At 35.6% G+C, this 16,922-nt stretch overlaps 1 protein-coding gene across 3 annotated transcripts in view; it reads left to right on the top strand.

Moving 5' to 3' along the window:
* LOC129000935 (putative golgin subfamily A member 6-like protein 3) overlaps window positions 1-16,627 on the top strand; it is a 41,542-nt gene extending 24,915 nt beyond the window's left edge. For 2 of the 3 annotated variants that reach the window (XM_054428027.1, XM_054428026.1), the window contains exons 3-8: window positions 3,992-4,161; window positions 4,729-4,920; window positions 6,112-6,252; window positions 8,477-8,617; window positions 13,882-14,025; window positions 15,696-16,627. In XM_054428027.1, coding sequence (XP_054284002.1) covers window positions 3,992-4,161; window positions 4,729-4,920; window positions 6,112-6,252; window positions 8,477-8,617; window positions 13,882-14,025; window positions 15,696-15,773 — 866 coding nt within the window. In that variant the 3' untranslated portion in view covers window positions 15,774-16,627. The remainder of the gene's footprint in view (window positions 1-3,991; window positions 4,162-4,728; window positions 4,921-6,111; window positions 6,253-8,476; window positions 8,618-13,881; window positions 14,026-15,695) is intronic. The other variant, XM_054428028.1, reaches the window with a different exon arrangement.
* The last annotated feature ends 295 nt before the right edge of the window (window positions 16,628-16,922 follow it).

The following is a 16,922-nucleotide window of genomic DNA, read 5'->3' as shown; positions in this document are numbered from 1 at the left end:
TTTGGCGTAGTAAATGTGTATTACAAATAAAATCGTGCTACTTTGGTCAGGTCGTTGTCTCCAGTTGAATCTGACATTGACCGGTGTGACTGGTCGAAATCGATTGCCATTGTAACTCTTATTTTACACATATTTATCATGAGGGATGTTATTAATATTGGACTGTAAAATCGTGTGAAGTTGTTATAGTTAACTAACTGGTTAACAACTGGTTTGTTTTGACGAGTACTGCAATTCGGTAAATCCCTCATTGCTTCATCAAACATAATCACTCAAATCATGTTTAGTAATTGTCCTTTAAACAATGCATGTAATGATATAATCGATTGATCGATTTTCCTATTCAATACGCGGTCTTCCAATGTGCTTTTTATGTTGCTGGAAACGTATTTGATGGACAATCCAAATGCATCCAATAACACAGTCTTTAAGTGGTATAATTTAAATACTAGTTGTTTAATTTAAATAACAAATTAATTGGGGGTATTAACAACCACTTAAAGACTGGGTAAGTATTGGATTGATTTGGATTCTTTCCCGTTATTATTCATTGTTTTGAAAAGTACTATGTAAAACACACGCTGAAGTGGTTGTGGATTTGATATTAGCATCTCATAATACCTTTGTCCTTATACTCAACAACACCTTACATCCTGAATATTGCTTAATCAAGCATAAGCAGTATTATTAAAACAGTTGTATTTATTTTCAACCTATTAATCCATTTAGAATGTTTAACAGGATGTGAGTGTTAATGAGGAACGCACACAATTTTAATCTCATCATAGTGTAGGATCATACAGAATAAGTTCGAATGGTCCCGACACAGTATACAGCACAGAAGTGGTGAAAGGAGACGCGTTTCCAATGTTCAACAGTGGGGTGCCGAGTTGAGAGGGCAACACCCTTGCGAACTTGGGTGGTAGGAGGTGCTTCAACCCGCCACAACATACTTATCAAATTATTTCTATATGAACCACTCTTTTTCATTGGAAGTTTTTACACGTTATATTTTAAAATGTATTATATTATTTATTCTTTAGTGTTAGGTTATTGTAAATTACACCAATTTTAACAGCTCGTTGTAAATTACACCAATTTTAATGTGTTCACAAACTCGCACTATCTGAGGTAATTTATTTATAACTTGCCCAATAATTTGTAACCTCTCAAATAGTTGTTTTTATTGCATTTATTCTATAGGTTTCGGTTACAGAGATGTGATAAATGCGTTGTCTCATGTCATCATTGTTGAGAATAATTAATTAAATTGTTCAAGTTCATTAAGAAACTACCGTCATTGATGTAAAAAATGTACGGAAATCATTATAGACTGTTTACAAAATATATTCCCCATTGTAGCAAACGTGCGTTTTTTTTAAGAACCAGTGTTATTTTAATACTGGGCTTGGGTCTAAGTGGAGCATTCTTTTTAATTACGATCATGCTTGAAATACTAGAAACCAACACAAAATAAGCGCAATAATAACGCACAGGCCACAGTTTTTACGCTAACGAATTACTCTAGGCATAGTTTTAACTCAATTTAAACATCACTTGGCTCTATATCACGTATACAGATATAATAGCCAACGCAGCACACATCGCTGTCGCTTGATATCATAAACACGAGTTGAAGTATTAACACATACATTGATTAACATAGAAAAAAGTTTGAATTCCAAAAATGACCTTTTTGCGGGTACGGTTTTTATTAATTTGATTTCCTTCGCTGTACATTACTTGTCACATCACTTAAGGAAAACTATGTTGTTCAACATGAATATGGATATTTCATTATGTACAGTATCATATAAGCAAAACTTGGACCCTTCTAGATTACGGTGCGTGTAGACTCCGTGACGCCTCTAGTAGCAGACGATATATTGATTTTGTCATGGCCATGGTCATCAGTGGAGTTGTACATGTGACGTCATCATATGCTTCGTTTAGACACCGTGACGCCTCTAGTAGCAGACGACGCCTAGGTTAATATATTGATTGTACCATGGCCAGAGTAACAATATCAGTGGAGTTGTACCTGTGACGTCATCACAGGCTGCGTGTAGACACCGTGACGCCTCTAGTAGCAGACGACGCATAGGAGATATTGATTGTGCCATGGCCACAGTAACAATATCAGTGGAGTTGTACCTGTGACGTCATCACAGGCTGCGTGTAGACACCGTGACGCCTCTAGTAGCAGACGACGCCTCGGAGATATTGATTGTACCATGGCCACAGTAACAATATCAGTGGAGTTGTACCTGTGACGTCATCACAGGCTGCGTGTAGACACCGTGACGCCTCTAGTAGCAGACGACGCCTAGGATATATTGATTGTACCATGGCCACAGTAACAATATCAGTGGAGTTGTACCTGTGACGTCATCACAGGCTGCGTGTAGACACCGTGACGCCTCTAGTAGCAGACGACGCCTAGGATATATTGATTGTACCATGGCCACAGTAACAATATCAGTGGAGTTGTACCTGTGACGTCATCACAGGCTGCGTGTAGACACCGTGACGCCTCTAGTAGCAGACGACGCCTAGGATATATTGATTGTACCATGGCCACAGTAACAATATCAGTGGAGTTGTACCTGTGACGTCATCACAGGCTGCGTGTAGACACCGTGACGCCTCTAGTAGCAGACGACGCCTCGGAGATATTGATTGCAAAGTGTACTGCTAAACTGACCTTTGGGAATCCCGGTGCACTTTCTAAACTTAGATCGATTGTATAAAAAAATAAATGTTTCTCATAATATTCTCCATATTTCTAGTAATGCATTATTTTTATACTTTGATTAAACTTATACCAATGCGATTGTATAAAAAAATAAATGTTTCTCATAATATTCTCCATATTTCTAGTAATGCATTATTTTTATACTTTGATTAAACTTATACCAATGGAACCTAGCTAATACTGCAGGTCAATGGTCAATTTAGTTTTTATTCAAAAATTTCAAAAAGAGAAAAACTGCTTTTATTTTTTTATTTTCTGTCTGCTGACACTATAGCATTTTTCAACTGATCCACTTTTTTAAATTCTTTAAAATTTAAAAGAAAAAAGAGAGCTTTCACAAATTTTACTGAAAACCAGCTCAATATGATTAGACTAGACTTTAAGAATGGGGATGTAACAATAGTAGTTTACGCAACGATTGCGTTAAGTGAGTCTTTACGACACGAGTAGAAAATTGCCTTAAAAACTTCTACGAGTGTCGTAAAGACTATTAACGCGAGTTGCGTACACTACTTTACCTACGACCGTTTTTTAATTACTATCAATCTGGATTTAATTACTAACAATCACTACTGATAACTTTTTAGAGAGGTTATGTTTTCGTGTAGGTATTGTCATTGCCACTGAAAGTGATGCAACGACTTGTTGTATAATCAGCTGATTTCCTGTAATTACGTGTTTGTTAAACTTCGTTAAATATTACATTGCTAGCAGCATTCTTACCATAAATAATATTGTATCAGGTACAATCCGGCAAATATTTCATTTATTTTTGGACTTCCACCAACTTAATTAAGAATACGCGAGTATCAACATGAACAAGTCGGATCAACAATTAAATTGGTCAACTGATAGTTGACGTTCGAACCATTACAATTTTAATTATTTTCTCTCAATACTTGAACTTCATTGGTCCGTTACCTGTGTGGATATGAGAAAACTATGCGGATATGAAATGAAACTATGCGGATATGAAAGTAAACAGCTGTAAAGTGAAACTTTTCAATTCTAAGAACTGGACTGAAATGGCTACTTTAAAAAACGGTCGTAGGTAAAAATTATTTCTTCATTTTTTACCACTGTTCCAATTTTATATTGCTTAAGCTATTTTGTGCTTTGAAACTTACTGTGTACCTTTTCAAATACAGTAACATGGTTGAAACATGTCAGAAATTAGTCCAAAACAAAGTCACTTTTGAGCACAACAAGATCCTTTATGATTTGTGGTTGTTGCAGCGACCGAGATCCGCTGCCAGGAGAAGTCCAAGGGTGGACTGAAGTACGATGTGATTCTAGCAGACCCGGCTGGTACTCCTCCTCCTCCCAAACGCAACACCTCGCCCACCCGCACCAAGTCTGTGGACAACATTGAGGAGAAACTGAAGGCGGCCGAGGAGAGGAGACTGGTGAGTCACTGAGAGTGCTCTAATGTCCAATATTATGTAACTTTGCACTTACAGTAGTTTTTGATACTGTGATTGATAGTTAATATGTTATAAAAAATAACATCTAACTGCCAGTAAGTTATATACAATGTTTGAGTTTTGACTTTGTAACATTTTCAAAAAAGAATTTATTTTGACATTTTTTGTTTTGTAATATTATTGTAATATTAAACTTACTTGTCAAATTAAAGCTTAGCTCATAAGGAATGCATACTTTGAATCAAAGTAGATATATATATGCAAAAAAGAACTATAAGGTATTCAAAATAGCACCAAATCTTTTACATAAAGAGCCGCCGTCTTCCAACGAATAATATTACTCAAAATCTGATACCACCAAGATGATTTGTATTAACAAGAGTTTTACAATTATGTACATTAGATATATTTTTATTTGACCAATGTTTTTTATAGTTTTATTAATTACTTTTCCAGACTCATTAAATTTATCATTCATGTTAATATTTCCTTTTATAAAATTTACATAATATCATTTTAACCACCATATTAATCATGCCATTTTTTCAGTCCTTGGAAGCTAGCAAAATTTCAACCATCGCAGCCAAGCTGTCCAAGATAGAGGAGGCTTCGAAGAAGAAGGAAGAACAAATCAATGAATTCATCACGCAAACAAAAGAGGCTCTGGACCAGAAAATGGAAACATACTCGGAGAAGAGAGAAGCACACATTAGTGACATGAAATCCAAGTTAAAGGACCATGTAAGTATTGCAACAACTACTTTGATTTAACCTACAGGGATAAACCGCATATTTGGTCTGTGTGATACAACGGGTAAGGAATGTAAAAGTAAAACCACAGTTCTCTCCCTTCCGTTAAGATTAGTTTAGTTCTGCCTTCTTATTGGGCAACAACCTTTATATAATGCGCTGAGCTGTTTTGTCCATAGCCTCCTAAATAAACACGACATACCTATTTATATATAATACATATGTGGTAATAAAACAACCTTTCATTATTGCGATAACTTCTTATGGCATTGGGTTTTTTAATAGAAATAAAGTTTTGGAACAAGAGTATACTACAACACATTGCCCAAAAAGTCACGTAAGCTACAGGATGTTTTTTACGCAACCTAAATTAAAAGTAAGTTACTGTGAGAATGAGTCACATTTTAATGACAAAACAATCTTATATGTTGGTGTCCCTGTTTTCTTTACTTCTCATTGCTGATCAGCTGATACATTGTTGCATAGTTAGATATCTATGAGGTTTAGTGTAATTGGGAATCTATTTGAAATGAGACACAACATGGTGTTTCCCCAAGCTTGAAGAGTTATAAGAATACGTTAAAAGTAAATTATTGGTTTAATGCTAAGAAAGATTTGAAGTTTCCAGGAGTGATTCCAGTATCCAATAAATCAAATACTATTGACATGTACAAATTTAAAAAAATCTATTTAAGCATAAGCTCATAAAAAGAACACCATGTTGAGTCTTATTTACAATAAATTCCCAATTACCGCTACGCTAAACCTCATAGATAACTATGGAATAATGCATCAGCTGATTGGCAATGAAGTAAAAAAAAACAGGGATACCAACATAGAAGCTTGTTTTGTCATTGAAACTTGTCTCATGACACTTTTTATTTGGGTTGCGTAAAAAAAATTGTTGTATTGTATTATTAGGTAATTTGAGGATGAACTCAAATTGTTGGTTTGTCACTTCCTTCAGTGTTTATGTCTTGTTTCCCCATAGAATGTTATTGTTTATCATTAGAGCTTATGTTTCTTACCGATAAGAAGATCAAAACCCAGGCTCCCAGAATTGATCGGCAGGTTGGTGAAAGTTTTCTTTATTTCGCCTCTGCACATTATTTCATTTTAGTTTTATTTTGTTTTTTCTGTGTTGCACTTTAGTACTAGTTAGTGAGTGTTGTGCGCTTTTAGCTGGAGTCTGTAGAGAAAGCTCGTCAGAACTTGGAGCAGCAAACTCTGGAAGTCAAGAAGGAAGTTGAGGAGAAGTTAAAACACGCAGCTGACCAGAGGGATGAAGTGATCAAGAAGATGATGGACAGGCTCAAGGATCATGTGAGTTATAGAATTCTGAAAAAGTGATCAGTCCCATATTCTTTTGGGAATTAGTTGACTCTTGATAATCTGACACTTATTGGACCAGGAATTTGTCAGAATACTGAACATTTTCTGATCCCCAAAAATTGTACTAAGATTAACCTATCTTATCAGCTTAGATAATTCATCTTATGACATCCATTAAGTAGGTACTTTTCAACTATTGAGAGTTCAAATAATCAATAATTATGATTGCGGTGATATCAAGAATCTTTTATCGTGTAATATACGTTAGGCCTACTAAAATAAAAGCTTGGCTCAGCTGGATTTTCTCACTTTGTATTTGATCACTTTCAAAGAGCTTTTAGCCGCTAGTATCTTTAGTTAATCAGAAATCTGATTAGATCTGACTGGGATCAGTCAATTATATGCGGTAACATTAGGAACTTCAACGTGATGTTCTTACAATCCTCCGTTTTACTCTGAGATCCACATGATACAAAGATGCTGCCAAAATTCTGATTGTAACCGGACTTCTTATCGTAGTCAGAAACTAAATGCAAATGTGGCAGCAAACAATCCATCAATTTAGTTTTCAACCTCTGAAAAACTATATGATTTGGCTTATTAAATCTCGGGTTACAGATCTATTTCTTCTTTCTTAAGTTATTAGTTCACAACAATCAAGGACAGCTGGGTCTAGTTTTAAACCATGAAAAAGCTATTGACTTTTCTCAGGGCCAAACCGGCATCTTTTTGTTAAGTACGCGAGCATTATAACCTACCTCGCAGCTACACAGCGACAGTTAGGCTTGAATCAAATTAGAACATAAGTTAGGTTAAAATGTTAAACAATCAAGGCACATTGGAATAAAAAATAATCAACAGAATCACACTAATATCCTTATTCTATCCATTATCAGTTTTATTCACTTTAAGGTTCGAAGAGGCAGACTGGTAAAGCCCGGTTTTCACAACCCGTTCCTGACCGCCCTTTTCCGCTCCTGGTCCCAAGCGGTCAATGTTCCCTATCTGCTTGGCAGAGCTTTGTTATTACTCATCCAGTTATCTGCACCCAATTTGAGCTCAATGCGTTGGTTTCCTTTAATGAAGAACGTCATTATTAGCTAAACAAGCTGTTTTTTAGAAGATTTCAAAGTGTAATGCAATGGCTCCGTATTAATCAAAGCAGCAAGTTGTTGAAATCTGCGCTGTTCCCACCTTTCCTCTCTAAATTAGCTGGACATTTCTCCTGACCTCCCTACTTGGTCGCCAACCAAAACGTGACCAGGAGTACGGATTTACACGATTGGTTTTCAGGGAAGACGTTGATCAGGACCGATTTAGAGTCCCGAGATCGGGTCGTGTAAACTGGGCTTAAGACAGGAGACTCTTCTACTGAATAGACTTGGGCCGATGACTCAGTTATCACAGCATTGGATTACCAACGTTTGTTAAACTATCAAACGACATATTATTGAGAGTCAACTGTACTTTAAAAATTCTCTTTCCAAATTATAATACATTGCAGTAAGTGATGTTTTAAAAGTAAGTTCATCTTAATAATCCCATAAGGATAATAGATTGACGAATTCCTCAAAGAAATTTGTTAGTAATTGTTCTTTCATAAAAGTACTTAAATTAGGTTGTTGTGTTAAATCTGAGTGAATTGTCATAGATAAGTAAACTTTTTGTTTCACAATTCACACATTGGTTAAACGCCAGGCCACGACTTGATTCCTGTCCTTTCAAAATCATTTAACATTCATAATTTTACTTTCAAAATTAAATAGCTGTTGGTAATGGTAAAAAAAAAATCATAATGGACATACAAATTCTAAATTTATCCTATATACAAATTTTAAATATATAAATCGTGTCCGTTGGCGCTGTTTCGTAGAGGCCCTATGCTCCGCCAAGGAGTGACAGGAAATAAGTCAAGTAAGTCAAGTAAGTCAAATATATAAATAGCTGTTGGTTATGGTAAAAAAAAAAAAAATAATGGACATACAAATTCTAAATTTATCCGATATTCAAATTTTAAATATACAATACAGTAAATTGATAAATACTAACTAATTTTTGAGGAATGAAGTTTTTGTACATTTAAGATCACATAACCAGGTTGTGGATGATCTGCATCTTCTATGATGGTAATGTATTCCTTTTTAGCAATGTTTTTTTATTTTTTATTTTATTTTTTCCCTCATTGCTTTGTGTGTTGTGTCACTCGTAATGGTAGGAAGAGCAAGTGAAGAAGGTAAAAGCCTCCAATCAGGAGAAGATCTGCATGTTGGAGTCACAGATACAGTCCAAACTGAAGGAGGCTGAGGAGCGACGACTCACTAAGGAGAAGGAACAACTGGAGAAGCTCAAGGAACAGGTACAACTGAGTAGTAGACTGATAGCAGATATTCCTTATGAATCACTGCAGTTACACCAGTATGCAGCAACCCTGCAATGTACAGGGTGCGGTAAAAAAACCAATCTATTTATTGTAGCACACTGTTTAGGAACAGGTCGTCTGAGAGTGTTGGGGTTAGGATCGTTGGAAAGCCTACACAATGCTATTATCTGTGGTCATAGATCAGTGGTCACCTGAGTGTCATTGTGTGTTGTTATCGAGTCGAATTAAAAAAGTAATGATTCAGTCATTGCAACTCAGCGGCAGTTCCGTGCATTTTTTTAAATAAGTGCAAAGTCGATTCCGTCAAGTAGCGCAATCATGATATGGGCTACCAACATTAATGATGACTTCTGTGTTAAAAAAGAAGCTGACAAGCCATCCAAATTCAGAATGGACGTCAGACATCTATAATTCGATAGAGTGTGGCTGCTGTGGAAAAACAGTCGTCGTAGGCCCACCCGAAAACAAACATCTGCCTTTAACATATCTGACCGCTCAGTTAAACTAGTTTTGAGGTTTGATCCTAATTCTTATCCCTACAGATTAATGTGAATTATTCTGTTCAATTTTGTTGATTATCCATACATCCCACCTGAACTTCCCCATGTCGACCTAATTTAAATAATGCATAGAAACAATGCAATAACATTATATATATAGTACAGTAGACTCCCGATTATCCACAGTAATGAGTGGCTGAGTGATTTTTTCTTTCATGCATTTTAATGTCTTGTTTATTTGTATTGATCATTCTTAATGCTCCATGTGGATAATCAAGATTGTACTGTACAGTATATAAATTCTAAACATATACATTTTATTAGTTACCAAACTGCGGTGCAGTGGCAGATCCAGTAATGTCAAAACTTTGCCGCGAAGACGATGATGATGTTCAGCAGGGGTTATTCAGGGAAATAAACAATACTTTACCGCGATTGTGGAAGACAATGCTGATGGGGGGGTTATTCGGTGTTATGATGTGACCGTGGGAGACAATGACGATGTCTACACAGTTGCGGGAAATGATCAGAATCGTGGAAACCGATGATGATGTTACTGTTACCATGGGGGATATTCAGGATTTTGTCGTCACCGCGGGAGGCAATGACAATGTCTACACAACCGCAGCAAACGATCAAATTTTTTCTGCGATTGCGAAAGACGATGATTACGTTTCCGTGACATTGGGAAACGAGGACAGTCCCACATGGCCATGGTCCTAGATGGCCACGGCAGATGATCGATCAGAATTATGCCGCGAACGTGGAAAACGACAACAATCAATGATAATGTCTACACGACCGCGGGAGACGTTCATAATTTTGCCACGACCACAGAAAATGATGATGGTGTTAGTTACCGCAGGGGTTATTCAGGGTTTTGGGGTGAACCGCTGGAGACAATAATGGTGTCTATACGACTGCGGGAAATGAACTAAATTTTCAGCGAAGACGATGATGACGTTTCCGTGACTGTAGGAGCGGGAGATGATCAGAATTTATTTGCGAATGCGGAAGACGACGATAATGTCTTCTGGACCGCTGTAGTTGTTCATGGTTTTGCCACGATTGAGGAAGACGATGATGATGTTCCGTTACTGCGGGGGTTATTTAGAGAGTTCAGGATTTGCCGTGACCGTGGGAGACAGTGACGATTTGGGGGGGGGGGGGGGGCTTTATTTGCCTCTGCTACGGTGCAGAAAAGACCTAGACGTCATGCATAGCAAACACATGTAATGAGGTGACAGTTACTTGAGGTTTCATTGTCATCAAGTTGCACGCATCTTTAGAACTGCAAACACCAAAATACAAGGCACAATAAAACAGTGTGGCGTAAGCGTTTAATTGAATTCAGTTACATCTTATGGGTTCCTCTTTCAGGATTCTCACCCTAATGATGGGAGTGGTATCTATGTCTACAGCATACAACTGGAAATTTTCCATATTTCGGTTTGTCTATTCTTCCCGGTTGTTGCTGTTGTATGTATACACAGCAGTATGTATACTCAGTTGTAATTTTGCATCTCTGGTTATTACTTGCTCTACAGAAAAGGATAATGAATTTTTGTAAACTTGGGATATATTTTTGGTTCAGTAGTCTCCTTTACTTTTAATGAAATTAATTTAGTTACATGTGCACATGGAGTTGACCAATTGACGAATTCTAAGATATATGTATGATATAACAGGCTATATTAAGTTATGGTACAAACTTGCTACAATAATATAACCCCTTATTAATTTAAATGCCTTGGACTTTTGTGATTTTTTACAGTATAGGCCTACCTTGCATTCCAACAAAACTAAAGATTCTTAACAAAACTGTTAACTAAATCTTTAAGACTTATGCCACTGATTATGGAATTATTTCATTTGCGCATGTTACTTCCTTGTCTTGATTCTCCTGTCAATTATGTTCTTGGATATTTAGACTGTTAAATTGGCTCATGGTGTAAAAGCCAAAGATTAAGGCACAATTTACATTATTTCCTATTATAAATTATATGTAAGTAAAAAACCTTACACAAAATTGAAAAAATTATCTCTCTAAGGCATAATTTTATTGAGGCATAATCTACATTTTTAAAATACAGATTTTTACTAAACATAAAGATTAGGAGTCTGTGTCATCTGTTTTATTACTATTTTGATTACAGTAGACTCCCTCTAGTTCGGCCACCTCGGGACCGGACCACTGGCCGGACTACAAAACGGCCGGACTAACCGGAGGTAGTGCATTTTACATAAACAAAATACAAATAATATTGTTGCGCAGTTGTGATATGTTAAGTCATTAACCTCGGTTCAGTAATCAAAACTATAACGTTTAAAATCACACTTACTTATCAAGCTTAGCCGAGACCAACGCTGACCGTCGCTCAACAGCAGGGATTTAACGGAGAACTTTCGTTATAAGGTTGGCAACAGCCACGTGGGCTACCTGCCGAGCCGCTGCTCCCGGTCGACGAGTCCCAAAACAAAAGGATGACGTGATAAATCATTATAATTACACTATACAGAGTGTTTACTGATATTACATAATAAATTCATTTTATACTTAAGTTTTAAGTTACTGGATTAATCATTGAATTATGAAATGAATAATACACTTTTACTGACATGTCATTGAATCGAGAAAATACAATTATGTTTTAATTAAATTTGTTAAAACAAATCTTGGTAATGTTTGCAAACTAAATTTAGATCACCATTTATGTCCAAATATAAGACATACTTATCAGGTTTGCAGATTTATCCAAACATTGAAAATATTTCATAAAATGACTCGTCTTTTCAAAGATTTATGATTATCTTTTATGTATCAGTAATTTGTATGTAATTATGTAAAAGTAATTAATCAGTAATATACAATAAAAATGCTTAGACAAACCTAACACTGTTTGTCGGAACCATTTTTATTTTGCAATTATTTGGCTGAAATAAAAAAGTTCAAAAGTGATAAAAAAAATAAAACACTAACGTTATAAAATTCATTTTCAATTTAAAATTTATATAAATAGGCCTATGTTAAGCTATTAATTAATTATATTTTTATTTAGTAATTAATTAAAATTAAAAACAGCAACTTTTTACAATATTTTGTATGTTTTTGACAATCAGTAGTAAAAAAATGAAAAAAAAATATGTTGAGGGTAGTGAAATTGTTTGGAATTTAATGGCAAATTCAAATATAACATTCTTTTTGCTAAAAAAAAAAAAAACAATAAATGAGCAAATGAGATAATCCCGACATGATGTCAAGTTAACCCTGCCCCCTAGCAGGGTTAAGTTGAAGTCCAAAACCATTGTTATTTACGCCCGAGATTATCCAAATTGCGCTAGACCATGACTCGTGAACCCGAAATTTGGCCCAGGGTTTTCTCTAATTGAACCCGTGAAGCCGACTTTTTGCGCTCGGGTTTTCTCTGTCATAATTGGATGAAGTTTAACTGTCTGCGCCCGAGCGCGGTTAACCTTGTACTCGTGAACCTGATTTCTAAGTCCCAGCGCAAAAAACCACCTATAACTGGATTTTGCGCTCAAACTAAGGGTAACCCGTGACTCGTGAACCGTCCCTAAGAATGTCAATAAAAACATTACATAACTCATAAAATCATAGTACTTAGTCATAAAGATAATAACGACAGTCGTAAAATAGGAGAAAGATAGAAATGGATGATGTTAAACACTACTTATTCTTTTTTCTTTGTTCTTCTATTCTTTCTTTGGTTTCTCTTCATCAACACATTAAACTAGTTGCCATGGTTACTAATCACCCAATCACAAACTGTTGTGAGATAGCAAGCGCACATCAGACATCAGTTGTGTAAAGAGCAAGAGCAGATGGTTGTCAGCGCAAGCGGATAGCTTGACCTTGAAGCTAATGATGGCCATTTCTTTGTTTTGTTTTAATTTATTTTTGTCAAATAAACCGTGGTGTTTCAAAAACAATAATGGGGGAACCTACCACATAAAAAATGGTCCGAAGTATTTAATTATACACTGCATTACAACATATTAAACTGAAGAAAAACTATTTATAAAAATGTTCTTGGTATTTTTGAGGTTATGTAACATAGTTTTACGTAGGTAATATGCAATAATTCACCCATAGAAGCACCCGTCAACTAAACTGACATGAATTGTTTACTACTATGGCCGGAAACTAAACATTCAAGTTTAATCCTGTCGAAGGTCATTCGCCCGTGACGATATGACTTTTCCCCCTGAGACCGGGCCGGACCATCTGGTGGCCGATCCAACCAAAGCCGAACTAGAGGGAGTCTATTGTATTTACAGTTATTCATTACCACCTAATGCAGCGTTCTAAATTATTTTTGTAAACAAATTTTAAAAAGATGGTCATTTTTGACTGTATTATTTAAAGATTTTCAAATATTTTACCTCTAAAAAAACCAAAATAAATAATAACTAACATTAAGCATTATTATCTATCTGAGCCCAGTACACTGTTGTAAGTTTAATTGCCACAATGCAGTTATAATTGTCAGAGCTGCTGATTTGGTTTGAGTAACTGAACTGAAGCTCCTACATCAAATGTGAGGCTTCAACTATCATAATTAAAATAAATTGAGTTCAAATTGACAAGTGAAATTCAACTAATGTAGTGGTTTTTACTGTGACCTGTCAACAAGGGTCTTAAATTTCATTATGCTCTACATGTATGTACCTGTGTTGTTTGCTTACTGTGTATTTAGCATTTTGTATGATGCATGCTAGAATAAAGTGAAAATAGAGAAGATAAAGCTGTTGACACAAGAAGAAGAGAAGAGGATGCGAGAAACTATCCAAGAGAAATTAGAAACAGCTGAGCAAAATCGGCTGAAAGAGCTGGAAAGGAAAATAGAAATCGCTAGGATGAATGTATGTTGTTTTGAACTCGGAATTGCTATGGATGCTAACTCCTGGCGCATGTTGGGAATTTGGGAATGTTATGTTTGATGCTATTAAATCATTTTTGTTGTGTTTTGTTTTAATGCATAGTATTAAAATGGATGAAAAAGGCTTTTTGTATTTTCATAACATACTTTTTAGAGGGCCAAAGTGTTGAAATTGGTTGTTTTTATGCATGATTTTCATAAAGCTTAATTATAGGCCTACTTTTATAATATATCAATCATAATTAACTATATTGTTCACCGCTCAACAAAGGAAGCAGCTTCTAACAGTGAAAATAGGTCTTAAGAGTCTTGCTCTTTTGGGAGTTTTTGTAAGCTTTCAGATATATTGTAAATATGTTAAGCTTTAACTACAAATGCCTTAACCTTTTTATTACATCCATCATCATTCACTACAGCAGCAATCACTAAACGCTTTTAGAATCATCTAGCTCTACTTACCACAACTCAATTCATTACCATATTAACATATAGAAATGTTTGGAAATGCAGCATGAAACTGAAGACATCAACTTATTAGAAAGCTGTTTAAGGCTTCAAATGTTAATGTATTGTTATGCATTGGCTTAATCCACCGATAATATTTTATATTATGTACAACTGGTAATACTGTATGTGACCCTTACTGTAAATGCCCAACAACCAAAATAAAGGGGGCGAGTCTGTCTTTTTCGCTCAATAAATGGTAGAAAGTTATTGGTTAGTCGGTTAAAAGAGATCTAGAACAGTATTTTTGCACTGTTTTAACTACAGTAGGACCTTGATATCTTGATTCTGAAGAGGGTGTGATAAAAATTCATGTTGTTGAGTTTTTCGTTTCGAGGAAGCGAAGTTTGAGTTTTGAAGGCGCTTTATCAAAAATTAGAGATACCAAGGTAACGGATTCTGACAATGATGTTGCCTCATGATCTTTATTATTTCACCGTTATGCTGCAGTTATTAACACGTACTGAAGGATGCAAAAGGGTACTGTTGAAGCAAAACCAAACAAATTATTATGCATTCAAAGTACTGTATTTATTATTCAGCAATGGTATTTTACAGTTGAGTAGCAACCGGTCAAACGGTTTCTACTCATTACTCTCTCTAGGCGATGTATTCATCAGTCTATTAGTTAATCTCCCTTTTTCCTCCGCACCAGATTTCAAAATTCACTTTCCACCCAGTTGCCAGTTTTTAGTTGATTAGCAAGATTCTTAGTGCCCATTATATTACTTTACATGAGACTGACTTCATTTTGGATTTCTAACATATTAAAAAGCGTTCGTATTACTAACTCAGACCAGCCAGAATCTTGTAGCTGCCCCCAACACCTTTAAAAGCAAGTAATGTTTGAATGAGATGGTTATTTTATACTTTAAAAGGATTTTGAATAGGAAATATAACGTCTTTTTTGAAAACTAGGAAAATAAAATAATACCCTATACTCACCAAATTTGCGTTAAGACAAATTGGGGGCAGCTAACGTTTCCAATCCAAATTAACACAAGTCGATGTTTCCCTCCTATTAGATTTATTCAAAATCGTTCTACTACATTGTTTCTTGATTCCTCTCTGGATCCTATGATCTCCATCGGCAATTGCTATTTGCTTAGTGCAGTTATTGTTCTACATATTGCTCTATCGTGGTTGCAGGAGCGGCGAGCTGAAGTCGTACGTCAGAAGAAGTTGAACGCCAACCAGGAGGAGCAGAACACTGCATCCTCAGGCTAGACGTCTCCACACTTTGCCGCTTCATCGTATTAGCCAGGGTTTTTAAATATTGTACATTATGTGATTTACGTACACCTCGGATCGTGCGAGACTTATTTGATAATGTAAATTAGTTGTGAGAAATGTGGCTTTTTGTGACTAGGCTTGAGCTGACGTTCGCACACACACACTGCCTTTTTGTCGGAGTTATATTTTCAGGGGTTGAGCTTTTTTAGTAGTTTTATATCCGAGGGCGAGAATGAGCGTTCGCCTTGTGATAACGATGTAATTCCCCTTTTATACGCTACAATCCAGTTTTTACTCTGCGTTTCTTTTCTATCCGACAATCGGTTTTTATATTCCTAAATCTTTTGTTTACTTTATTTTATAGTTATTAGAATTTTAGTCCCGGTTAACTTACCCGTTGAGCTAATTTGTTTATATTCTTACTATTTGTATACTTGTTTTGAATTTTTGCTATTAAAACCTTGTGATTTGTGAACTTTATTTTATTAGTTTAGGGTTTTACTGAAAGGTCTGTAAGAATTATTATGATGTATAATGTGCAGAGGCTTTCGTTGGTGCTATATGTCAGAAGAACCAGTTCCTTGAACATTTTTGTAACTCATAAAAATGTGTTAGCTTCAATTGCCTTAAACTGCCTTTGTTGCTATGTCGTTTTCAAGCTTTCAGTGACCTTTATTATGCCTTAAATATTTTTATTGTTGTACAATAGACTGACACCTCTGCTATTTTAAGCTGTTACTGAAGTAACATCAAATTTGATTTCCTGCCTTTTGTGCTTTTGGAAAAAGTTAATTGTGAGTAGATTTCAGTCGTAGAAATTAAATCAAAATAAAATTTAGTTCACAGTTGTTTGTGTTTTTGTGACTGCCTTTTTAAATCACTAATTGTTTAATAAGATCATAGTGTTAGACCAATGAAAAGTGGAGATACTTAAGACCTAGATTGTGGCATCAAGACCTAGATGCCTTTGAATGAGTTTATTCTTTTTTAATTTTTAGTGAGCAATTTTTTGACCCGATTTCCTAGCTGCCGAATTTGATTGTGAGGTTTTAAATGTCCCACCACATTCTGATCATATGTGTTTTTCGACATGAGTGCTTTCCTAGGAGTGGGTGTGTATAGTTTTTAAGAGGGGTTTATTTC

The sequence above is a fragment of the Macrosteles quadrilineatus genome, unplaced genomic scaffold (assembly GCF_028750875.1).
Source record: "Macrosteles quadrilineatus isolate MER2022 unplaced genomic scaffold, UCM_ALF_1.0 Scaffold_8__2_contigs__length_117827958, whole genome shotgun sequence".
In the NCBI taxonomy this organism is placed as follows: domain Eukaryota; kingdom Metazoa; phylum Arthropoda; class Insecta; order Hemiptera; family Cicadellidae; genus Macrosteles; species Macrosteles quadrilineatus.
This window is presented reverse-complemented; position numbering and strand designations above follow the sequence as displayed.